Source organism: Lipotes vexillifer, unplaced genomic scaffold (assembly GCF_000442215.2).
Source record: "Lipotes vexillifer unplaced genomic scaffold, Lipotes_vexillifer_v1.1 scaffold98, whole genome shotgun sequence".
NCBI lineage: Eukaryota > Metazoa > Chordata > Mammalia > Artiodactyla > Lipotidae > Lipotes > Lipotes vexillifer.
This window is the reverse complement of record NW_006799611.1, coordinates 2,621,176-2,647,462: the sequence shown is the minus strand read 5'-3', so window position 1 is coordinate 2,647,462 and position 26,287 is coordinate 2,621,176. Positions and strand designations below refer to the sequence as shown.

At 52.2% G+C, this 26,287-nt stretch overlaps 2 protein-coding genes across 2 annotated transcripts in view; one reads left to right on the top strand and one right to left on the bottom strand.

Annotated features, from left to right (window-relative positions):
• Positions 1 to 17,190, bottom strand: part of LRRC8A (leucine rich repeat containing 8 VRAC subunit A) — a 25,914-nt gene extending 8,724 nt beyond the window's left edge. Inside the window, exons 1-2 of the mRNA XM_007471797.1 lie at positions 17,095 to 17,190; positions 13,618 to 13,724 (exon numbers count right to left, since the gene is read on the bottom strand). The gene's annotated coding sequence lies outside the window, so the exon portion shown is untranslated. The remainder of the gene's footprint in view (positions 1 to 13,617; positions 13,725 to 17,094) is intronic.
• A 2,177-nt stretch (positions 17,191 to 19,367) lies between these two features.
• Positions 19,368 to 26,287, top strand: part of KYAT1 (kynurenine aminotransferase 1) — a 31,329-nt gene continuing 24,409 nt past the window's right edge. Inside the window, exons 1-2 of the mRNA XM_007471795.1 lie at positions 19,368 to 19,440; positions 19,994 to 20,055. Of these exons, the coding sequence (XP_007471857.1) occupies positions 19,368 to 19,440; positions 19,994 to 20,055 (135 nt within the window). The remainder of the gene's footprint in view (positions 19,441 to 19,993; positions 20,056 to 26,287) is intronic.

The window sequence follows — 26,287 nt, the reverse complement described above, 5'->3', positions numbered from 1 at the left end:
CAGCAGGAGCATTCCTGAATTCCTGTCTAGACCCCATCCTGCTAATGATCAGACCAGCCAGAGGGGCTAGTTGAAAACTTCCAGTTCACTCGGAACCAGCTGCCACGAAGCTGCGCCAGTGGTCCGAAGAGATTTATTCAAAGTGTGAGAAAAGCCAAATGCAGAAGAGGGGGCTTAGTATGAACTCACTTTTTTTTGGGGGGCTGTGCCGCGCAGTATGTGGGATCTTAGTTCCCTGTCCAGGGATCAAACCCGTGCCCCCTGCAGTGGAAGCCCAGATTCCTAAACACTGGGCTGCTGGGGAAGTCCCTAAATACCTGTGTTCTGACAAATGGGTCTGTTTCTGTTGGGAGAGGCACAAGGGTGCCCAGGTTATGGGACGGGGCCACATTATTTTGATTATTTTTAATATTAATAGTGACAATAGTAACAAACACTTCATAAAACAGGGCCTCCCTGCAAACACCAGATGCTTCCCATCTCATCTTCCTCGGGCACGCCGCGACGGGTGAGGACAGGAGGAAAGCAAACCTAGACCCCTTGAGGGAATAGGGGTGTTCAACAGAGAACGTGTGACAGGCACCGGGCTGGTCCTTACCATGGAATCCTCCTCATGAGGTCCCTTTGACATCCAGATGCAGGGTCTATCTTTGGCCCCATTTCACAGATGGGACGACTGAGGCTCAGGGGAGAGTCACCTGCCCGAAGTCACTCTACTACTCAGGGCCAGAGCCGAGATCCAACTCAGGCCTGTCCCTCCACCTCCCCACTCGGATCCTCACCACTGCACAGCCTCGCTGTCCACCTGCCCAAGGCCCCATGCGGGGCAGGGCCAAGAGATGGAGCCCAGGAGTTCAGTTTCCCTGCCCCCCTGGGGTTCCCAGAGCTCAGGTCACCGCAAGGCCAGCAGACACCACCACCACCTGCCCTGAGCCGGCGGCTCCAGCCCAGGGGTCAGCCCTCCTGGTGAGGCCGGGACTTACAGGCCAGGGGGAGAGCCTGCCCCACAGGAAGGCCTGGGCCCTCTAATGACCAGCTGGCCCCTCACACCACCCACACTACTGGGCAAGCAGCTGTCCAGGGCAGGGCCTGCTGAATCACGCAGCCGGCCCCCAGCTGAAAGACACCCCGACACTCCTCCCTCCCTTCCTGGCTCCCCGAGTCCACATCCAGGCAGGCGCCCAAAGACTGGGGACCGGAAGGTAGGAGGGGCCAGGACAGAGGGCCCAAGAATGTGCAACAGCCTGCCCCTGGAGAGTCCAGGATGAGACTGCCAGGGCAGGATGCCAGACGCTGGGGGTGGGGGCAGCTGATGACCAGGCAGGATGTGGTTGCAACCTCACTGTTTCGGGGGAGTGGGTGTGTCACGTCCTGGAGAACACTCAGCCTCTCCCGGTGAGGAGCTGTCTCCGGGCCCCTGCTGTCCTGGGGCTTTGCTTATGTCACCTTCCTAACTCTTTCTGGGTCTGAGGTGGGAACTGTCCGCAGCTCCGTCGCAGGTGAGGGACCTTGAGGCTCCAAGAGGTAGGAGACAGTCCCATCCACCGAGCGTGTCTGGCTCCTCCCGCCCCCCGGCCCCCAAACACCTGTCTCGAAGCACGCTCTAAGCTCTCCGTTCAGCCTCTGGCCCGTTCTTCTATGGGTAATAAATGTGACCAATAAAAGGCCCTGCCTCAGGGGGCTCTCGGGCCAGTGTGAGCCTGTGGGGATGGGTGGGAGAGACAGAGGAGCGTCCAAATAACTAGACTCGAGTCAGGGCAGTGGGCAGCCATGGCTACGGCAGGAGAGATGGATGCCACCTCCCTGCTGAGAAGGGCTTCATGCAGGGGACGGTCCTGTGCTGGTCCCCGAGGCTGCTGGTGCCTCCTCAGCCCAGGCCTGCGCCCATTCCACTGTGCCGAGGAGGCCTCAGAGGTTCGGAGGGGCAGAGCCAGGGGCCCAGGTCACACAGCTTAGAAGGGCAGGCCCGGCCTCATGTGGGGGACCTGTCTGGGAGGGGTCACCCTTTAGCTGCACCGTGTTTCTGCCTCACCTCTGCCACCAACTCACTGTGGGACTCTGGACAAGTCACTGCCCCTCTCTGATGGTGTTTTCGGGGAAATCTGGAAAGAAGGTGCAGGTGCCAAAGCCCAGGCTTTAGTCCCCAGGGTGCCAGGGACTGTGCCTTCCCCCACGACTGGCCCCCAAGAGGAGACGGCCAGGTGGTTGGGGCAGCCAGCAGCCGAAAGCATGTGACCTGTGTGCAGGCCAGGGCTCTGCTGCTGCCTTGGCCTCGGGCAGGGTCCTCCCTGGCTCTCAGCCTCAGGTTCTTCACAAATGCCAGGGGCAGATTCCCCGCAGGGCTGCCGGGAAGAGCCCAGGGGACTCCATGCTTCTAAAGCACTTAGGATACAGTAGGGCAGCAGGCAGTCTGCACTGGTGTCATCAATCTTCAACCTTTCCTCCAGATGCTGCTGGAGGACAAGGGTCTACCGCACACAGCAGGTGCTCAATAAAGGTATCAAGAGAGCGTCTGAGGAGGGATGGGGAAGAAGTGGGGTGGGGAAGGGTGGGGCCTGGGTGGTGGGTGGGGCCGCAGCTTCAGATGGGCGGGGCAAGGGAGGAAGCTGAGGCAGCTTTGGGTCCCCTCCCAGTTCCTGCCCACCCCTGAGGGCCCTGGGGGGAACAGCTCCTTCTGAGAACGATGGCCCAGCCCAGAATCCTCAGGAGCCCAAGAGGTGCACACTGTTTTGGCACCCTTTCTTTTTTTCTCACAACAGTTTTATTGTGGTAAAATACACAAAATATAAAATTTACAGTTTTAACCATTTTTAGTGTTTTAACCATAACAGTTCAGTGGCATTAAGTACATTCACTTCGTTGCGCAACCATCACCAACCATCCATCTCCAGAATGCTTTTCACCTTGCAAAACTGAAACTCTGTCCCCACTGAACACGACTCCCCATTCCTACCTCCCCAGCCCCTGGTAACCACCATTTTCCTTTCTATCTCTATGAATTTGACTACTCTAGGTATCTCATATAAATAGAATTATACAATATTTGTCTTTTTGTGACTGGCTTCTCTCACTTAATATAATGTCCTTAAGGTTCATCTATGTCTTAGCAAGTGCCAGAATTTCCTTCCTTTTCTAGGCTGAATAATATTCCTCATGCCCATTTTATAGATATGGAAACTGAGGCTTGGGGAGAGAAGTCACGTGCCCAGCTTCACACTGCCTGTCAGGGATTAGAGGCCACCTTCAAACCCAGTTCTGGGGTGGAGCGCTGACAAGTAGCACTTCCAGGAAGCCACTCAGATGGAGCAGATCCCAGCTGACAGCTACCCCAGGGCACACCTGGGGGTGGTCAGGAAAGCATCATAAGGGAAAAGGGGCCTGTTTTCCTGGTTACGGAGAGTTCCCTTTTCAGGAAGTTTCCTGTAGGCAGTGCATTCATCCCTTCCCTGCACTGAGGCCTCCGGTCCTCTGCAGCCAGGACTGCCCCTAGCAGAGGTGTGCAACAGCTTCTCTCCTGGGGCCTCCGTTTCCCCGTCAGGAAGGGAACAGAGAATCTGTCATGGATGTGCCCACATTTTGTATAAGGTGGTCAAGGTACCAAGGGGCACGTGATCCAGGCCTCCGCCCACCCTGACACCTCCCTTCCCAATGGCACCACCACAGACACTCCCTGGTCCTGGCAGTACCTGCCTACAACCAGCAGGGAGAGGTGCCTCCAGCAGCCAAGACTTGGTTACCCATCCATAAAATGCACATGGTAACAGATGCCCTGCCAAGCTCTCAGGACTATCAGGAAGTCACAAGAGTGAGGTTTCCCCACAGCCTGTGAGGGGGGATCTCAGGCAGGTGGAGAGCAAGGAAGAACGGTGATGGGAGCTTGGAGGGAGAGGGCCAGCGGGGCCAGCCTGGGCTCTGCCACTCAGCAATAGAGTGACGCTGGGCAGATGACTTCACCTCTCTAAGCCTTAGTTCTCCCATCTGTGGAATGAGGCTAAGACAGATGCAGACCTGGCCCCCGACAGCAATCCTGACTTCAACAGGCAATCGATGGGTAGATGAAAAGAGCGCAGAACCTGAGCACGAAGGAAGGAAACGGAAGGAGGAAAAGTACCCAAGACGCCTGCCCTGACACCTGGCAAAGGGGCAGAGTTAGGTGGGGCCAGGCACAAAGGAGGCGGGCAGAAAGCAGATCCTGGTCCCTTAAAGAAGCCTCTAGAATACAACAGGGCCTTTTCAGCAGAATAAAGGAGCTCTGTATGTAATGCCATTTTGGAAAAAAAGCGAGAGCCAGAATAATAAATAAGTACAATCCCATGCTGATAAACCCTGACCAACTTGGTCAGGGTTCCCTCTTAGAGTGGGAATAGGAGGCAGGATGAAAGGAAACTGGAATTTTTTACCGGCATGCCTTACCTTTGTGATTGAAAAGTAGTACAGAATTTAAAATAAATAGAGTCTAGAAGAAAAGAAAGAAAAAAATAAGCTCTCAGGTGGAGAGTTGTTCTTTTGTGGCTCTCAGAGGGCAATCTCGGGAGGGTGATGGGGAGTCAGGTCAGATCAGATCTCTGCCCCAAGAGATGGAGAATTTGCAGAGGATCCTGAATAGAGGGCAAAGATTAAAGGGTTGAAATCGAGGTGGCTGAGAAAGACAAAAAGGCCCCAGGCCCTGCTGTCCTCTGAGCTCCAGTCCAGCTAATCCTTCTTCCAGAACAGATGCATTGTTTAAAGCTACAGACTGTGCCCTCCCGGAGGTCAGGGCTTGACACGCACCAGTGAGGTGGGGTTCCCCCTGGCTGTACCAGGTAAAGCTCAGGGGCAAGAGACCACCAAGGGGTGGGGATGGGGGTAGACTGGGAGCCCTACAGGATGGGGACCACTCCAGATTCATCCCAGTCTCTGTGCAGAGCCCGGAATACCGAAGGTAGAGTAAAGGTTTGCTGAACTGGGCTGAGCCAGGAGGGAGAGGAAGTAGAAGGGAGGTTGGCAATTGTCAGGGAAAGACTCTAGGACAAAGGTTCAGTCACAGGAACGTTCATCACGGTGTTATTTATACCCCAGGAAAATTGGAAACAATCTAGATGCCTGTTACTGGGTGATTGGTTAAATACCTATTAAATGATCAGATGATGGAATACTATGAAATAATGAAAACATGTTAGAGCAAAACACTTGATGACATGACAAAATACGTTAAATGCAAAAAGTAGGTAACAAAACTGTGATAGAGTAATAAGCCTCCTGCAATAACTTAGATGTATATTTGGAAAATATTGGCGGTGAGATTAGCCTGCTGTTTATAATCTTTTTTCACCCCAAACTTACCTCTATTTTCTATTATAAGCATATGTTACTCAGGTAATTAAGAAAAAAGATTTAAAAAAATCAAGATTCCAAAGGATCAAGAATAGCTAAAACAATTCGGAAGAATAACGTGGAAGGAGACTTACTATAAAGCTCTAGGAATTCAGCCAGCGTGGTGCTGGTATAGGGATGGATGGATGGACCAGAGGACTGGAAGAGCGAGTCTAGAAACAGTCCCTGAAATTTCTGGAAACTTAGACATGACAGTGTCTATGCAGGTTCGGGGGAAAAAATGGGTGTCCATGAAAGGAGCCGGCTTAGTTACTCACATGAAAAAAGCATAGCCCCATCTACCTCCTTACAGGAAAATAAATTCCAATGAGTTAAAGACCTAAAGTAAAACTTGAAAGTGTTTAAAGAAAAATCTAAGAGACCATCTCGATGTCTTTAAGACAGGGAAGGATTTCTTATCACAAAGAATACAAATCCTTACAGGAGGAGATTGATCTATTGATCACATTAAAGTTAAAATGCATGCACATCAAAGGACATAATAATAAACAAATGAAAAGAACCCACAGACCTGGAGGAGATATTTGCAATAGGTATAACTACCAAAGGATTCATATCCAGAACAAATGTAGAACTGCTACAAATATATGAAAAAGACAATCCAACAGGCAAACAATGGCAAAACATACGGCTAGACAATTTATGGGAGAAAAATACAAAAGGAAATTCATGCATGAAACAATTCTTAATCTCATTACTAATCAGGGAATGCAAATTAAGACAGTCACATGCCATTTCACCCCCTTGCGATTGGCAAAAATGTTGAATTCTTAAATGAGGAGATAGAATGTATGTATGCATCCTCCAACGGAGCAATTTCGCTCCTAGGTAAAGATCTTAGAGTCACTTTACACATACGCATGAAGCCACAGACAAGACTGATCACTCTGGAGCTGTTCCTAATAGCAAAAAATCAACAACCTAGATGTCCATCAACAGGAGAAAGTATAAATTGCTCTAAGCATCCGGTGAAATGCTAAAGCAGTAAAGTTAGTGAACTTTAGCTACATGTACCAACATGGACAGACCCCAAAACAATGCTGAACCCAAAAACAAGCTATAGAATAAAACATACCTTATATAAGGTTTTCTGTAACGTACATATCCAAGTGTAGTGAAGGTATAAACACATGCATGGGGGCTTCCCTGGTGGCGCAGTGGTTAAGAGTCCACCTGCCAATGCAGGGGACACGGGTTCGAGCTTCGGTCCAGGAAGATCCCATATGTCACGGAGCAACTAAGCCCATGTGCCACAACTACTGAGCCTGCGTTCCAGAGCCTGCGAGCCACAACTACTGAGCCTGTGTGCCACAACTACTGAAGCCCTCGCGCCCAGAGACCATGCTCCGCAACCAGAGAAGCCACCACAATAAGCGCCCGCTCACCACAAGTAGAGAAAGCCCGTGTGCAGCAACGAGGACCCAACACAGCCAAAAATAAACAAACACACGCATGGAGAGCCCCAAAACCAAGATGCTAATTTCATCTAGAGAGGGAAGAAAATGGGATTGGGGAAGAGGCTTATATTGTGCCTGAGATGATTTGAGACAGGGAGAGAGAGAAGGGAGGGGTGTGTGTGTGTGTGTGTGTGTGTGTGTGTGTGTGTGTGTCTGTGTGTGTGTGTGTGTGTGTCTCTGTGTGTGTGTCTCTGTGTGTGTGTGTCTGTGTGTGTGTGGCTGAAGCAATTACTGCCAAACATGAAAGTCAAACAAAGCTGAGTCCTGGGTACAAAGATATCTGCTCTAGTTTTATAACGTTCGTGTGTGCTTAAACTATTTCATACAAAGTTTACCGGAACAAAAGCATCTGTTTCTACTCCTGGCTGCTCCTCTCTCTGGTCCTCACACCTGCTGGGCTCAGCTGGGGGCAGCCTCTACTAGATGATCGCCAGGGCAGCAGATTCAGGTCCTCCTTCCAACTGGCCTGCTCCTGGCTGGCGCAGAGGCACCTGCGGCCTTTGAGGACACCGCAGGATGCAGCATCACCCCTGCCCGGTCCTGCCCTGCCCCAGGGAGATGCAGAAATGTGTAGGATGCAGCTAGACCCTTCCCACTGTGCAGCACACGCAGGTGCAGAGAAGCGGGGCCAGGTTCCTGCAGCAGAACCAGGGCAACCCAGAGAGCCCCTCTCCTCCCCATGGCGGCAGGAAGATCTCAGGGAGTGTGAAGAGCAATAGCTTCAGAACTGGGGAGACATGGGTTCAAATCCAGCTCAAGCATGAAATAATTCCATGACTCCAGGCAAATTATTTAGCCCAAGCCTCCGTTTTTGCAACTTGAAAATAAGAACAGTGCTACCTACCTCATAGATCTGTATACAGTGACCCAAAAGATGTCCAAGGGATATTAAGTAATCATAAAATAAAAGATGTTGACCAGCATGTGATACATCATATGATAAAACAATATAAAATGTCACAGAACAACAAATACTTCATGATTCCAGTATGTGGTACTTAAATTTGCTACTTTTGTGAGAAGAAAAAAATACTTGGGAAAAAAACAAAAGACCTTCCTCACCGAGTCGTTTCTAAATATTGTAAAATAGTTTACAAGTAGTACCTGCCATCTATCATGTACGAAAAAGGTTAGCTTGCCCCTGCCTGCCCTACCCAGGTACCACACACACTTTGACAGGGCGCAGGGAAGCAACACCTCAGTGTGGGTGAGCTCAGACCCCGGGACGAATGACTTTGCTTCTCTAAGCCACAGTTTCTTCACCTGTAAAATGGGAATATTACAGTACCTCAGAGGCTTATTGTGAGAATTAAAAATAACATAATGCACATATTATGGGACAACCCAAGGCCTGGACAGAGGAAGGTGCACTATACTTATCCCAACCCACATGCCATTGCAGAAACCCACCTAGAACTTAGTGGGGGAAGACACCCAGGAGAGCGCTGAGCCACAAGCACAAATACCTCCAAGCTTCCCCAAGGTCCCCAGGACCTCCCAGGACTCAGAGACCACACTCAATGGCCTTGAACTTATGGAGCCCAGGCTCAGGACCCCAGGACAGGACAGAGACAGAGAGCTGGTGAGCGGTTCGCAGAACCACCCCTTAGGTGTCCAGCCTGGTCCACGTTGTTGATTTCCTCCTGAAGCTTCTCACAGATGGGGAAAAAAGTCAAAGAAATGACATGCTGCCCCCTTGGGCGACCACCCAAGTATGCTCCACCCCCATGCTGGCCTGCAGAGATTTGGCTTTCACACCTGAGCCCCGGGCAGGCAGGCTAGGCTGTGGGTAAACAGGGCACAGAGAGCCTTTTGTTATAGCCCAAATAGAGAGGCTGGGAAAACTTCCCAGGCGGGAGGGAGGGGAGGCAGGAGGCTTGCACCCATCACCCCTCGTCTCTCTCGCCCCTCCTCGTACCTTGGGGAGGCTGTCCATCCAAGGCTTTCCCAGGGAAGGGGGAAGGGCCACACCCAAGAGGCTGGAGGAAGACACTGGGTCACAGGTCTTGTCCTGGGAGTGCTCTGGGCCTGTGAATCTGCTCCTCGTCAGCACCCTGGGGCCTCTCCTGCTCCCAGAGCCGGAGGGGAGGAGGGCCCGCTCTGGTGCACACGGCCCGCACCCGCCCCAGCACAGGCACTGCCCTGGAGGTCCCCACACCCAGCCGGGGAGAGTGCGGGCTGGGGGCACCACCTGGCTCCGCGCACCCTGTGTAGAAGGGCACACCCTCACTTTCCGGGGAAAGAAGAGGGGAGACGCCCAGGGTGGGAGCGGGGAGGGAACCAGTTTCCGTCCCAAACTCCTCTCCACGTGGGCTGGGCCTCCCAAACAGGTTGGTCCTCATGCTTCTCATGCAAACTTGCAAGGGTACAGGTGGCCTGGGGGTGGGGGGAAGGGTGACAGGTGAAGGACACCCACCTGGGGCTTCCCTCAACGGCTCCCAGAGCCAAGCACTCAGAGGCAGCAGGCCAGGCCTGAGGCTCAGGCCGTCCCCTCACCCCACCACCAGGCTGGCGTGTTACTGACATGAGCTCCGGGTCACTGACGTGGACTGCGGGCCAGCACTGCGCCTGGCACTTCCTGGGCCTCGGCCCCCAATTTCCGGGAACACAGGTAAGGCGGCTCCCCAATTCACCAGCATGTGACCTTGGGAAAGTCACTTCCCTCTCAGGGCTCTGGTTTCCTCATCCATGAAGTGGCCGCTGAGTCTATTCCTGGTAGGGCGGTGGTGAGGACTGAACGAGGCGGTCCATAGAAAGCTTTTGGCTCAGGGCCTGCCGCGCAGTAAGCCTCTGTAACGTCAGCTGCTGTTACCATCATGGGAGGTTTTTTCAGTCCCTTTAGGGGTGTGAAATCTGAGGCCCAGAGATGTTAACTGACCTGCCCAAGGCCACACAGCTAGAAGAAGATAGTGGGAAAGATCACCCAGGTCTGCCTTTCCATTGTGCCCACCTATCTCAAAGACCAGCAGGTCTCCGGGACCTACCTGGGCACCCAGAGAACCCTGGAAATGCTTCCTGGGACAAGACCCCCATTTCCGGAGGGGTACATGGAATCAAGGTCTCTGCAGGGAACTCTAGCAGGCCATGCCATACTCAGGAAACTTTGGGGGGACCCCAGCTCTGGGTTTGAGCCCGGAAGCCATGTGCTGGGTCTGGGCCCATGGGGGGCAGAAGGGCCTTGAAGACAGGCCTCGATCTACTTTGAACGCCAGCGCCGCTTTCCTAGACAGCGCACGAAATGTGGGCAGGAGCGCCCATGGGAGGCCGCAGACTCATCTGCTGAAATCCAAGGGGATTGGGACCAAGGGGGCCTGGCCGAGGGTAAGCCGTCTGTTGCCTGGCTCTCTGGGCTGGTGGGGGGCTGCCCCCAGGGATCCTGACCCAGGCCACCAGCCGGGAGATGTGACAGAAGGATTCCTATGCCGCCCCACCCGGTCAGCACGTTTGCCCACAGGCCAACTCTGCCGGGGGCATGAGGTTGGCAGTGGCGCCTCTGAGGGTGCCCAGGTGCCATGTGAGAGCCATGGAATTTTACAGCCACTTTTACTCCAGTGGAACATGGCTCCTGGCATGACGCTGTATCGCAGTGCCTATTTAATTTTGAGGTTTTACGTCCTCAAGAGACAGTTAAACAAAGAACTTTTTACGAGATGTGAGATGCAGTAGAAATGCGTCGGGAAAGCGCACAGGGAAATGTTTGTGGCTGGGTGTAAAAGCTGTTCTAGAAACCTCATCGCTCGCACATACACACTGAAATCCAGGGCCTGAGGGAGCCCAGCCCCACTTCCACACCAAGGGCAAGCCTTCTGGCGGCAGCTGGTGGGGACCGGCGCCGACAGAGTCGCGCTGGTCAGTGTTGGCCGGCACAGTCGGAAGACCCCCAGCCTCACAACGGCCTGTGGAGTGTCTTCAAAGTGCAGGTTCCTGGGCCCACCCCCCAACTTGGACTCTGCAGGGCTGCAGTGATGGGTCCAGGGGGTACCAGCATTTTGAACAAGCTCTTGGGAGACTCTGAAGCACCCCGAAGCCCGAGAACCTAGAGAAAGAGACAAACGGAAGGTGGGGTAGAAAGAGCACAGGCTGCCAAGGCAAACAGACCCGGGTTCACATCCCGGCTCTGCCACCTGAACTGTACCACTTTGGGCGGGAGCCCTCTTGCCTCGAGCCCTGGTCTCCTCGCCTGTAAAAGTGACACCACCTCACCCAGGAGGCGGTGGCGGGTAAGATGGCAAACTTCACAGTGACCGGCGCGCCGCCTGGGCTCGGACCGCGGCCACCGTGGCCGTGAAGGCTCTGCTGCTGGAAGGAAGGCGAGCAGAGCATCATCCACCGAGAGGCCAGCTCCCAGGCTCCCACAGGAAGCGGCCCGAAGTGGCCTGTGTCGCCCGAAGGAAAACGACTCCAGGAAAGACTGGGAGAAAGAAACAGGGGAGAGGGAGAAACAGTCCCGACAGAGAGCTGAACACCGCCGGCCGAGGGACGCGTGTCTGCACAGACCTCACTCCCAGGGTGGTCCCTGCCGAGCCAGGCTGCCAGGCCGGGGGTTCCTCCTGCCGAAACCTGGCCTGAGGTGTCTACGCCCCAGCAGAGCAACTCAAGACCCAGGTCCCAGGGCAGCCCCCCCGCTGCCCGCAACCCCCTCCCCTCACCTGTCCACCCTCAAGGCTAAAACCTGAGAGGAGCGTCCAGGGGGACCAAGATCAGGCCGTCCACCAGGACAGCCAGGTGAACAGACTCAGGGCCAGCCTCAGGCCAATGCAACACAGCAGCCCCTGCCTCAGGCAGACAGAGGAGGGTCAAAACCTGGAGGCTAAAACCTCTCAGGCTGGCCCATGCCATTCCTCCCTGGCACAGAGGAGGAATTCTGATCTCAGATAAGTAGGACCTGCTGCTTCCTGCTCATCACTGGCCAGAGACCGCGGCTCAGGCTTCCCCTCTTGCGGGGGGAGGTAAGAGTTCCTCAAAACCCACAGGAAACTCCTACAGGGCAGGGCTGGGGTTTGCTGACCTTGTCCCAGTAAACAGGATAGTCAACAAAATCACACATCAGGCACTTCCCACCCACCTCTTCTGAAGGGACTCACCCACAGCTCTACCCTCGCCTAGGAAAGAGGTCCAGGGAGGACCATTACACGAAACGAGAGCAAGGTGCAAACCAGCAGCTCTAACAGGACTTGGTTTTAGGAAAATAAGCAAATGGTAAAAATACATGTGGGAGAACCTACCCCTCCTCACTCAAATCTCTGGAGACAGAGATCAAGGGAGACTCTCACTTTCTACATGACATTAAAATCAAGACATTATAGGGCTTCCCTGGTGGCGCAGTGGTTGAGAGTCTGCCTGCCGATGCAGGGGACACGGGTTCGTGCCCCGGGGCCCGCGGACTGCAAAAAAAAAAAAAAAAAGAAAGACATTATAGGGACTTCCCTGGTGGTGCAGTGGTTAAGAATCCACCTGCCAATGCAGGGGACACGGGTTTGATCCCTGGTCCGGGAAGAACCCACATGCCGTGGAGCAACTAAGCCTGTGCGCCACAACGACTGAGCCTGCGCTCTAGAGCCCGCGAGCCACAACTACTGAGCCCACGCACCACAACTACTGAAGCCTGTGCGCCTAGAGGCCATGGTCCGCAACAAGAGAAGCCACCGCAATGAGAAGCCCACGCACTGCAACGAAGAGTAGCCCCCGCTCGCCACAACTAGAGAAAGCCCACACGCAACAACGAAGACCCAATGCAGCAGCCAAAAAAAAAGCCTAGATGGGAGAGGTGGAGGCAGGGAGCCCTCGGACACAGAACAAAGGACCCCAGCCCAGGATTCCAGGACCTGGCTCAGGTCCCACATCCCTGCCTTCTTCCCGATGAGTTTGGGCAAGTTGCTTCCTCCCTCTGAGCCCCAGTTTCCACATCTGTAAACAGGGGATCAAGGCCACTCCCTGAGCTTCCGCAAATGACCAAAGAGATCACTGATAAGGTTTGTTTTACAAATTATTAAGCAGCTTATACATACACCTGCTATGATTAGGGAACACGTTCTAGGACGCCCTGTGCTACCTTCCCTATATCAACATATTTAATCTTCAAAATACCCTAAAGGGAGGCAAGGTGCTAATATTATCCTCTTTCCATAGATGAGGAAACTGAGGCTCAGAGAGGTACAGTGACTGGCCCACAATCACTTGTCGAGCATGTGACAGCTGGGACTCAAACCCAGGTCTGACTACAAAGTCTGGGTCCTAACCAGTGAACGCTCCTGCCCTTGGAAACTGTTTTCCAAAGCACAGGACGAGGAACCCCCGTCCCCAAAGACGTCCACGTGATCAAATAAGTGTGGGGAAACACGACTTGCTAGCTCCCTCTCAGAGACTCACCATGCTCTCAGTGAGCTCTGAGACATCCTTCAAGGCTCTGAGAAGTCCTGCAGCACAGACAACGACAAGGTATTGTTCCCGGAGTCACCTGACCACTGTGACCAAAGAAACTGGTGTTCCACAGAACACACCTCAGGAAATGTGGTCATGAGACAGCATGAACCACCACCCAGAGTGACAAAAGCCAGGGGTTCACCATACAAGTTCACGCCAGCCTGAGTATGGCAGCCACGTGCTACTCAGCTGGCCACTGAGTCAGGAGAAGGAGGAAGAATTCTGTTTCCTGGCATCTCTGCCCTAGAAGCCCAGGCCTTCCAGCGAGAAGAGCAAAGGGCTGCAGGGACAGAGACACCACCCTTTGCCCTCCAGGCACCTGCTCGGGCGCGGCTGGCCTGGAGGGTGGGGGCCCAGTCCTTACCCTGAGGAAGGCTCTGCTATCTGCGAGTTGGCTGTCGGTGCTGAGGCTGGCCCACGTCTGTCTGGGCAGGGTCCTGGCATTCCTTTTGCTCCATGGAAGCTGCCTCCCTACAAGGAAGCAAGAGCTACAGTCAGCAGGGATGTGTATGACTATCAGCGTTACCTGCTGTGCTGCTGACAGTTTCGTCGGAGCCCCTGCTCGGTGCAGGGCCTGGGCTGGGCTCTGGGGTGATGACAGAGAATCAGATAGTCTGCAGGGGATATGCCAAGGCAACAATTACAACTGGCTCTTGAGCCCGGGGCTCTGCTGGGGGGAGCCCGGGCCGTATGGGGACATGGAAGAAGCACTAGACCTTGACTAGTAGGGTCAGGGAAGGCTCCCCAGAGAGGGTGTTGCCTGCGTGACTGCTGGGGAAGAGTGGGAGTTGGAGAGAGAGCATTCCAGGGAGAAGGACCAGCACGTTTGCCTGGAGGGGAGAGAACACGGCATCTAGAGCCTGCTGAGCGTTCCTGGTTGGATCTAGGACTGGAGGCGGGAAGTGGCGAGAGGTGAGCTACAGAAGGGTGAGCTGGATCCAGGCAGAGACACACCCTCAACCCAGACACATGAGTTCGACTCAAACACAAAACCCAACCATTGGGCTTCCCTGGTGGCGCAGTGGTTGAGAGTCCGCCTGCTGATGCAGGGGACACGGGTTCGTGCCCCAGTCCGGGAAGATCCCACATGCTGCGGAGCGGCTGGGCCCGTGAGCCATAGCCACTGAGCCTGCGCGTCCGGAGCCTGTGCTCCGCAACGGGAGAGGCCACAACAGTGAGAGGCCCGCGTACTGCAAAAAAGAAAAAAAAACAAAACAAAATCCAACCATCATCTATAGTCAAAGTGTTTAGTGAGCGTCTACTACATGCCAGGCATTCTGCAAAGAACTGTTCACAGGAGGGAACAAGACAAGTTAGGAGGGCGGGGAGAGAAGTGTGGTCAGGCTACAGCAGGGTAGGCGGAGTATTTAAGCCAGCCAGGCGCTGGGAGTATGGCCCAGCCATCAAGGAAGGCCAAAGGACAAGGAGGAGTTAGCAGGAAGGGGGGCGGGGAGGCGTGGTTACACAGACAAAGGGATCGTGGAGCCTTTCAGCTGTTTACAACACTGAACATTTATCACACCTACTCAATGCTAGGCACTGTGCTAGGAGGAAAGAAGCAGGAGATAGTCTCCAGCCTCACAGGGAGACAGTCAATAACCTGGCAATCCCACACAGAGTGATGGCAGCTTGACAGTGAAGCACCTGGGTCTATAAAGGCACAGAAGCCATGGGAGTCAGCCTCTACCCCAACCCCTACCCTCCTCGGCAAAGAGAGGGATACCCACTGAGGCTGGGAAAGCCAGTCACTTGCCCATGACAGAGGCAGGCCCAGAACTCAGGCCTCTGGACTCACTGGCACTGATTCTTCTAACCCTTCCTCTTCCAGGAAACACACGCTGACCACCCCCTACACATTCACCCACAGCTAATGCCTCTTTCCTCTGGGCTGCCTCTGTAACATTTCTAGTATTATGCTGGCCACTGTGTCAACGTATTCCTGTCTGCCTCTCCTCCCAGACCGTAACCAGGGACTGTGTTCTCGTAGCACTATTCCTGGCCCAGACCAGGCACTTACCAAAGGATGGTTGAATGAATGAATGAGTCAAGGGATGGAGAGATGGTGTGCTGGGCTCCAGAGCCCCACACCCAACCCACCTGACTCCCCGTGAAAGCCTGTGAAAACCCAGAATCACCTCCACTCTCAAGAGAGTCAGGAACCAGGCCGATCGCTTCGCTCCAACTCCTGCAGGCGAGGTCCAGGCCAAGCCAGCTCCCTTAGTTCTGACCCACTGGGGCAATCCTCAGGAGCTTCCACTGTCCAGAAAGGCCATTCAAAGTTTGCAGAGGAAACAGCTTCCTAGCAGGTGTGCCCAAGGGATGGAGTATTTGGTTGAGTTCCAGGGGGAAGTCACAACTATTTCTTGGGCTCCTGCGCTGTGCCTCACAGCCCCCAGAAGGCAGAGGGGCATTAGAGCTAACCCCAAAGAATCTCTAAAACTCTAAGACAGGGAGGCAGGGGCCAGTCATTCATGCCCCAGCACCTCTCCAAAAGCCAGTCCTCCAGCACTGTCATCTGTCCTTGCCTCCCCTCCTGAGCCAGAGGAAAACTTGACCTTCACGAAGGCAATGCCAGTGTGACTGAGCCGTGGGCACTGCCCAGTCCCTCTGAACAAAGCTCTCACTCCCCCATCCCCTCCACAGGAGGGATCACCAACATCAGACCTCCTCCTTCTGCCTCCAGTCTGTCTGTCTGCCACTCTGTCTGCTCAAAGGGCAGGATACAGTTCGTCAGGGGTAAAAGGTACTCCTAATGGAAAAGGTGGGAGAGGCCCCTGGGAGCCTTTCAGCTCCCCAAAATCCTTCCTCCACAATTTAGGCCCAAATTCCCTTTCCCGCACCAAGCTCTCTCCCTCCTCATCCTCACACCTCATCCTCAAAAGGCTTCCGGGGGTGGGGCAGGAGAAGAGCCCTCCCAGGAGCATGGTCACCAAGGGGCGGCCCCACCCTTCCAGCCAAGTCCCCACCAGGAGGAGGTTGCCAGCCACCCCCCAACCATCTCTCCTCCTTTCCAAAAAAGGCAGCACATGCATCACCCAGGAACCAGCCCAATCTTGGTTCAGTCCAGTCCAGACCAGGGGAAAGAAGGAGTCAACAAAAGAAGCAGAATCATCATGAACCTCATGAAGCTCAAGAACCAGCGGCTATGCTGCTTCAGCTGCGGAGCCAACTTTGGTGGGTCTCCAGCCCAGACCTCATCAGACCTGGCTCTCAGGCCCATCTGGATGCACAGGACACCGGCAGGGTCCGGAGCCTCAGACCCTGGACTGGGCTTCCCAGCAACCCCAGCCCAGACAGGCACCACGAGCATAGCCAGGGATCTGCCCCCAAGTCAGGGCACAGTTCCAGCCCAGTCAAGAGGAGGGAGGGGTGTAAGGGAAGAGGAGGGGGCCAGGAACCCAGAAGAGAGCAAGGGGAACCTTTGAAAACAGAAAAAAAAAGCTGCCAAGGAGAAAGCCCAGAGGTGGAACCTCTAGTAAGGGGGGGCGTGTGTGTGTGGAGGGGTGAGGACCTGGGGGAACCCAGGAGATGACAAGGGGACCTGGGGAGCCGAGGCGGAAACTCCCGGTTATGTAGAGCGCAGGGAGGCACTGGGGTGCCTGGGAGGGGGCTCGCGCGCCGCGGCACCAGGGAGAGGCGGGGGGGCCCCGGTGACCCGGGGGATGGGGAACCCAGAGGTAGGCCGAACTAAGCTGCCGCGGGAGGCCCCCAGGGAGCCGGCCCTGGCGGGCAGAGCCCAAGCTACCCAGGGTGCCCGGGGCCGGCCAGCTGGCCGGGGACGTACAGGAGTGGATTTCGAGAGGTGACAGCTCGCACCCCCTTCCCCACCCCACCCACTCACCTGGGCCCGCCGCGCGCGGCCGCCCAGCCGGCAGCCCCGAGCCCCTGCCGCTCTGTCCCGCCGCCAGCCGCTGCGCCCCTCCGGCGCCTCCTTTTGTTTGTCCCTCACTGCACCACTCAGCCTCCTCCGCCCCGGAAGTGACGTCACCTTCGGGCGCGAACGGGGCTACCAGGGCGTTGCCATCTTTTTGAGGGGAGCTCTCTTCACGCCTGCACCCTCTCCCTGCAGGCACCATGTTGTTTTGGGGCGGAAGTAGCGGAGCCCGGGCTCTGCCCCCTTAAAGGGACAGGGACGGCTGTAACCTTCGGCGCCTGGGGACGAAGGGTGAAGCGGCCGAGGCAGGGGTGAGTAGCTGGTGCCTGAGCGTTGCTGCCCCAGGGTCAGGTGCCGAAGCGGGAGGGCCTGGAAACCGATTACAAGGTCGATTGTGCCAGACTACTCGCTGCGTTTGGTGCTTCTGATACAGCGGAGTGGCTATGCTGAAAGGTTGACCCAGCCGAGAGCTGTTGCGCGCGCTACTCGCCGACCCGCGCTCGGACACTGGGACCCGCCAGGCTGGTCCTCTCTGCAACCCCATCCCCCGCCCCACCCCCACCCCCGCGATCGTTCGGTACCGGTACCGGTGGGGAGAGGGAGCCCAAGGCAATTGGGCGAATTCTGGGCAGAGCCAGGGCCGGAACCGGGTGCCTGACTCCAGCTCGACAGCTCATGGGATCCCGAGTCCTCGGAGTTCCCAGATAGATAATAGTAACGGCAAGCACGCCAAAAGAGAAGCCATACAATGGAATACTATGCAGCCGCTAAAAAGAAAAATGTTCAATATGCACTAATATGGGACCTCTTCCAAGATACTGTAGATGGAAAAGGGAAGGGGCGAAAGGAACAGCGCTGATTGGTGCTACCGTTTGTGTGAAAGAACGCGTGTGGGGGCATGGGTGTCTACCGGTGTGTGCACCAGACGGCTGGTGAGATGCACGAGTTGTTAACAGTGATGGCCTCTGAGAGGAGAACCGGGGTCGTGGGTGCCCGGACAATAGGGAAGAATTTACTACCAAGCGAACAGGTTGGTTAAAAATAAAGTGGGATGCTGTGGATAATAACTGCCTCCCATTTATCTAGCTGACCAGTGCCTGGTTTCAGCTCTCCTGCTGGGAGGTCTTGTATTTCCCTATTATTAGAGGAGGAAACAGTCTCAGAGATTAGGGACCTTAGTAATATCTCATAGCCAGGAAGTGGAAAAGCTGGAATTTCAGCCAGGGAGGATTTTATGCTAATGCCCACCATTCTTCCTCATCCCACTCCCTCCTGAGAAGCTTTTTTGTTATCAACCATGCAACACTCAGCTTGGGACCTGGCACCCAGCAGGCATCCAGCAGCTATTTATTGGCTGTTTATGGACTGAGCAAGTAGAACCGACAGGAGACAACCAGCAGTGCAAAATGAAGAGAGGCACACATTGGAGGCCAGAACCCTCTCCAGCCTTGAGACTCTGGACCTGGCGTGTACTTCCGTGAGCCTCCACGCCCCCTCCTGTAGAATTAACCACAGCCACTGACATTGAGTGCTCCCTCGTGTCCTACTTTGTGCTTTACAGGCAGACTAGCTCCATTTTACAGGTCAGTAGGTGAAGGACAGAGCAGTTAAGAAAGTTGCCCAAAGGGGGTCCCCAGAAGTCTTCATTCCCCCACTTCTGGAGAGGTTGTTGAGCTCCTTGGTCTCTCCCTCAGCCTCCTGGGGTCATCAGCACTAATTCTTTTTTTTTTTTTTTTTTTTTTGCGGTATGCGGGCCTCTCACTGTTGTGGCCTCTCCCATCGCGGAGCACAGGCTCAGGACGCGCAGGCTCAGCAGCCATGGCTCACGGGCCCAGCCGCTCCGCGGCATGTGGGGTCTTCCCGGACCGGGGCACGAACCCGTGTCCCCTGCATCGGCAGGCGGACTCCCAACCACTGCGCCACCAGGGAAGCCCCAGCACTAATTCTCTGAGATGCATCAGATGGGCTAGTTGAGCTGCCAGAGACTGTGGAGCTGATGTAGAACAGGACAGACACACAGCTCCTGTCCTTGGAGTCTGCTCAGGGCAACAGACAACCCAGCAGTTAGCACCTGTGATGAGCACTGTGGTGGGTGAGCAGAAGCTTAGGCCTTGGGAGCACAGAGGAGGTAGCACCTAGTCCAGCCCCTAGTCCAGCCCCAGTGGAGTCACAGAGGGCTTCTCAAAGGAGGTAACTTTTAATCTGTGACTGAAAGATACATAAGATATCTGGGAGGAGAAATGATGAAGCTGGAGACTGCAGCAGAGACGCCCTCATGCCTGAAGATAACTGACATGATCAGAGACTATGCAGGTTAGAAATGATCAGTCTGGCTTCTGCCTGAATTGCTCTTTTCCTCCTAGAGAATGTCTCCTCATGGCAACATCTGTGGCTCCCCACCCTCCAGGCCACACTTAACCTTCTGCATCCCCAAAGGGTAGGACTCCCTAATTTCATAATCCAGATGGAGGCAACAAAGGAACGCAGGAGAGTTAGCAGTGAGGAAGTCCTTCACACTGATGCCCCCTCCCCCCATTCATTCGGCCCCCAGAGTGGCAGCCCACTTGCTGATGTAGAAACTCTGCCCATGTGAACAAAGGTGTGTCAACACAGGAATGTCCCTCCTGTCTCCCTGGCCCTCTGTGCCCGCTGGGGTTATCAGGTTGCCTGTGTGCTGGGACATCTAGCTGGGCATGCCCCCCCGCTTCTGTAGCCAGCAGGCCAAAGTCACTCCAGCTGCAGCAAGCGAGGAATCACCGTCACTCCTACCCTAACAGACCTGGGGCCACATGCCACTCTCAGATGGCACTGCCATCTCCCTGAAATATTTCCCAAACCCTCATCTCACTTCCTCATTCTTGGACAGTGATACAAGCTTTGGATTCACAGCTGGGGTCCTTCTGTGCTTTTCTAAGACTTTCACTTTGGGTAAGTCATTTCCCCACTCTGAGAGTTTCTCCATCTGTAAAACTGATATCACGCTCTCTAATCTTCCTGCCAGGCACTAAATATATATACATATATTGTTTTTTCTTGCATGTGTAAAACTGCCCTAAAGAGTGAGATTCCGATTCTGGATCTGGATCCTGTGCCAGGAGGAAAAAGGAGTGGCTTTCCTACTGTGTATCTAACTTGGGATCCCCACCCGCCAACCCCTCTGGCCCGGAACCAGTCTGGGCACCAGAAGCCATTTCTCTCTCTTTTGCCAATTCCAAAGCCAAGGGGAACTGTGTCTAAGTCAGTGTACTTGTTGGGGCTCCCCAGATAGGCTGTCACCTCCCTTGGGGCAGAACCGTTAACTTGACAAGTTTTCACCAAACACTCGTCTTGCAGGGACTCTGTGTTTTTAGATCCAAAACAAACTAACAGAAAAATCAGGATTCATTATCTGCAAGAGATTTTGTTGTCCTCTTTGGTTAACTAATTTTTATGGAAAGTCTTTTTTTTTTTAGTTTTGCTTCTTTTGTTTCTTGCATTCCTTTTTTTAAAAAGTAAATTTATTTATTTTTGGCTGTATCGGGTCTCCATTGCTGCGCGCGGGCTTTCTCTAGTTGCGGCGAGCAGGAGCTACTCTTCCTTGTGGTGCGCGGGCTTCTTATTGCCGTGGCTTCTTTTGTTGTGGAGCACGGGCTCTAGATGCGTGGGCTTCAGTAGTTGTGGCACGCAGGCTCAGTAGTTGTGGCACGCGGGCTCAGTAGTTGTGGCTCTTGGGCACTAGAGTACAGGCTCAGTAGTTGTGGCACACAAGCTTAGGTGCTCCGTGGCATATGGGATCTTCCCTGAACAGGGCTCGAACCCATGTCCCCTGCATTGGCAGGCAGATTCTTAACCACTGCACCACCAGGGAAGCCCTTATGGAAAGTCTTATAGGTTTAAATGTTACTAGCTTATTGTCATTGACAGGTTAAGTAGGCTAGGACCTGTGCTACATGCTTTCTGGGGGTGATTGCATTATTATTGTCCCCACTGCACAGATGAGGAAGCTGGCCCTGGTATGGCACGACTAAGATCCTATAGCTAGTGGAGTGGAGCTGGGACCATTTTATCCAAGTCCAAGTTCCAAATCCAAGCTTTCATCTTCTGTGGTTTTTCGTGTAACAGACTGGTCTTGCCTGGGCATGGTACCCCCTCCCAGGCCTCTTCTCCAGAGGTGCCATGGTTTGTGTTTTCTCAGTAACTGGAGAGGGAGGGGGCTTCTGACATTTTGAGCCCAGGTGTGCTAAACATCCTTCTAGGCACTGTATAAATCTGCCCGGTAAATAACTGACTCAGCCCAAATACCAAGTGTGCCACTATTGAGAAACACTAAAACCAAATATCCTTGGGACTTCCCTGCCCATCCAGTGGTTAAGACTCCACCCTTCCACTGCAGGGGGCGCAGATTCAGTCCCTGGTCAGGGAACTAAGATCCTACATAATGCAAGCGTGGCTGAAAAATTGAAAAAAAATTTTTTTTTGTTTTTTTTTTTGTTTGTTTTTTGGTGTTTTTTTTGGCAGTACGCGGGCCTCTCACTGTTGTGGCCTCTCCTGTTGCGGAGCACAGGCTCCGGACATGCAGGCTCAGCAGCCATGGCTCACGGGCTTAGCCGCTCCGCAGCATGTGGGATCTTCCTGGACCGGGGCACAAACCCATGTCCCCTGCATTGGCAGGCGGACTCTCAACCACTGTGCCACCAGGGAAACCCGAAAAAAAAATTTTTTTAATAAATAAATAAAACCAAATATCCTTACTGCACAGAATTGGCTTAGGTGATGTAGGGCTAGGCTGCAAAGACAAAATCACCTTGCCTGTCCTTGCAAGCTGCCATGCACGGTGGAAGCTGGAAAAGACGTGGCTCCTGTCCCCAGGGACTGATGTGCTCCTGTAGGCGTGGCTCCTATCCCCAGGAACTGATGGGCTCCTGAGCTGATAGAGGCAGCAGCACCCACCTCCTGAAAGAAGGATTTGGGGGGGAAGAGTTTAGACTTTGGAAATAGACGAACCAGGGTTTGAATCCCGGCTCAGCCTCTCTCAGCTGAGTAAGCTTTGTTCATTCTCCTCTTGAACAAAATAGGGACGATGATGCCTTCCTATAGGCTGCTGTGAAGATGAGAGTTTAGCACAGGGGGGCAGGTGCATAGTAGGTCCTCTGAGTTCAGAGGAAGGCCCAGGCTGACTCAGAAGGCTTCAGAGAGGAGGCGGAGCTGGGGCTCAGCCCTGCCAGGGGGAATCAGATTAAAGGGCATGTCAGGCAGGGCACAGCTTGAGCGAAGATGGGCAACGTCTATTCAAGAGCAAAGGATTCGTATGTCTGGAAGAGGAGAGAACATGGAAGCTGCAGAGTCTGGATTCAGGCCAGCTCCAAAGGCCAGGCTAGGGAGGCTTTGGACTTTATCCAGTCTCAACGCAGGCTGTACCCAGCTGGAGGTGTAGCTGACATCAGCTGCCAGAGTATTGGTCGCTGAGGCGTGTTCCGAGGGGTCACCCACCTGCTGTTCACTAGTCGTGGTGCCTTCTGGCTGAGAAGGTGGCCAATAGCTGCCCGGATTGATGGAGGCGTGTGTTAGGCGGGGCACTGACGGCTGGGTGCCAGCCCCTCGCCTGGCAGCAAGGAAACCTGTGACCTTAGATGCCTGGGAGGCTGCACAGGAAGGTGTCCTAAAGGGCACCTGGTGCATCTCTGCTCCCTTCTCCAGGCAGGATTGGCCTCCGGAGAGCTGCCTGCATTGCAGCACTTCTCAGACTAAATTTTAGTAATAACAATAACAATGATGACATTTGTGGAACACTGACTCCTTGCCCAGCACCAGGCTAAGTGGTTTTCACATGTTATCTCATTGACTTCTCACTGCAACCCATGGGGCAGGAACTATCATTATTCTCACTTCAAAAATGATTCTCAGAAAGGGTTAGTAATTTTCCAAAAGTCACACAGCTAGTAAATGACTTCAGTCCACAGTCTGATTCCAGAACTTCACAGCCTCATTAAAAAAAAAAAAAAAAAAACTGCATGGAAGTTTATAAGACCCCCCCAAGCCAATCCCAGGGAGAGCCACTGTTAATAATTCATACACAAACATATACAGTATATAATCAGGCAGTACTTGCTTTGTATGAGTTTCAGATACCACGGTTTAGTTAAATAACACCAGTCCCTCAATAACACTGTTCAAATTTCAGTTGCCATGTTATGTTCACTGTGAGTAATTGCATTAAACATGGACTTTGCTGCTAGCTCTTCCATCCACAAATCGCTGTGGAAATGACAGATGCATAATGGCCAGTGACCAATTACATCACTTCTTTCAAAGCCTGTCGTTGATTGGTCACCATGCGTGTTATTCGGTTCCTACACAGACAGCAAAGCACGTCCTTGTGTTGCCTCCCATCTCCCTGTGATAAACCCATGTGACATTTTACAAAAATGTATCAGCAAAAGAGGGAATTGGCCAACACACATGAAAGTGCAGCACAGAAATGCAGAGTGATAACACTGAAAGTGCAATGTGAACTGAAGATAAATGGAGTGATTTAAAAAATAGCTGGCTCTGGGAATGTTGACATCACAGCTATTTGCTATTCCAGAAACTCTAGGTATGCAGCCAGGGAAACTTAGTGAAGGTACACCTATCGACATATGAATGGGAGTGGTTCTGACAAAAAGGATGAAGTTGTCTCAAGGAAGTGATGCCAGCAAAAACATCACATTAAAGGAACTGCCAGATATATTTCATGACATTGAAAGTACAAAGGATAAAATGTTTTAAGTTGATCTAAACTTAGAAAGGAGTATGATGCCTCACCAATGCATAGAAAAGATGCTCGTTCTGTATCTCAAGTTACACTACAGGAAGAAGGCAAGCACTGTTCAAACTACTCTTGATAATTTTCCCCAGATTTATTGAGGCATAATTGACAGATAAAACTGTAATATATTTAAAGTGTACAATGTGATGATTTGATATGTGTATACATTGTGAAATGATTCCCACAATCAAGTTAAGTGATACATCCATTACCTCACATAGTTACCCTTTTTTTAGGGAGAAGATCTACTCTCTCAGCAAATTTCTCAGCAAATTTATCTACTACGGTCACCAGGCTATACGTTAGATCCTCAGACTCATTCATCTTATAACTGAAAGTTCATACCCTTTTATCAACCCCTCCCTATTTTCCCCCATCCCCAAGCACCTGGCAACCATTATTCTACGCTCTGTTTCTGATACCATGCAGTATTTGTCTTTTGTCTTTCTGGCTTATTTCATTTAGCATAATGTATTCCAGTTTCATCCATGTCATCACAAATGGCAGGATTTCCTTCTTTTTAAAGACTGAATAATACTCCATTGTATATACATAAATACCACACTTTCTTTATCCATCTATCCATCAACAGACCCTTAGGTTGTTTCCAAATGTTAACTCTCATGATAATGCTGCAATGAACATGGGAGTATAGGTATCTTTTGAGACAGGGTTTTCGCTTCCTTTGGATGTATACCCAGAAGTGGGATTGCTGGATCGTCCTTGATACATTTTGATAAAGAAAGAAAACTCTTGAATTCCAATGTTTTTAATTTAAATTACACTAGTAATTTAATAAGTATTAAATTTATTACTAGTTTTACTACTTTTTCATTTGTCTCTACGTGTGTAACAGACCATCAAGAGTTTTTAATGCTTCAACAACAACTTTGAAAGGTCACAGAACGATCATAATTTTTCCCATTAATTAAGTTCTCTTTGCATGATTTCAGCTTGCATGGTCATTTTTACAGTCCCACAGTACAGTGGGAGGTGAGGACTCTGTATGTGTATGCATGTACTACCACATGTGTATCTATCTGTATAATTTTAAAATGCAAATGGAGTATATTGTCTTCAACCTGCCTTTTTTTCCTGCCATACGTTTTTAAAATTAAAATTGAGGTAAAATGCACATAACATACAATTAACCATTTAAAGTGTTCAGGTCAGTGGCATTTAGTGTATTTACAGTGTTGTGCAACCACCCCTTCCCTCTAGTTTCAAAATGTTTTCATTATCTCAGAAAAACACCCATTGTATAATCACTCCACATTTCCCTCTCCCAGGCCCTGGTAACTACTAATCTGTTTTCTGACTCTATGGATTTGCCTATTCTGGATATATCCTATAAAAGTAATCATACAATAGGTGACCTTTTGTGCTTGACTTCTTAGGGTAATGTTTTTGAGGTTCATCCAAGTTGTATTGTACCATGTGTCAATATGTCTGTTATTCCTTTTTATGGTTAAATAATATTCCATTGTATGAATATACCCTAATTTACCCATTCTTCTGTTGAAGGACATTTGGGTTGTTTCCACGTGTTTTTTTTGTTGTTGTTGTTTTGTTTTTTTGTGGTACGCGGGCCTCTCCCGTTACAGAGCACAGGCTCCGGACGCGCAGGCTCAGCGGCCATAGGCTCACGGGCCCAGCCGCTCCGCGGCATGTGGGATCTTCCCGGACCGGGGCACGAACCCGTGTCCCCTGCATCGGCAGGCGGACTCTCAACCACTGCGCCACCAGGGAAGCCCTGTTTCCACATTTTGACTATTATGAATAACGGTGGTATTAACATTCACGTACAAGTTTCTGTGTGGACATATGTTTTTTTTTCCGGTATATACCTAGGAGTGGAATTGCTGGGTCATAAGGTAATTCTATGTTTGGACTTCGTAAAAATGTAAAACTTTTTTGCATCAAAGGACACTATCAAGAATGTGATCAAGGTCATTGTTTGATTTTGAGTTAATTTTTGTAGATGGAGTGAGATAGAGGTCCAACTTTATTCTTTTGCGAGGGGCTATCCAGTTGTGCTAGCACCATTTGTTTTGTTTTTTAAAGATTTTTTTTTTGATGTTTACCATTTTTTAATTCTTTATTGAATTTGTTACAATTTGCTTCTGTTTGGTTTTTTGGCCACGAGGCATGTGGGATCTTAGCTCCCCGACCAGGGATTGAACCCACACCTCCTGTATTGGAAGGTGAAGTCTTAACCACTGGACTGCCAGGGAAGTCCCCCTACCACCATTTGTTGCAGAGATTATGTTTCCCCCATTGAATGGTCTTGGCATCCTTGTCAAAAATCAATTGGCCATAGATGTTTGGGTTTATTTCTGGGCTCTCAATTCTGTTGCATTGGTCTGTATTTCT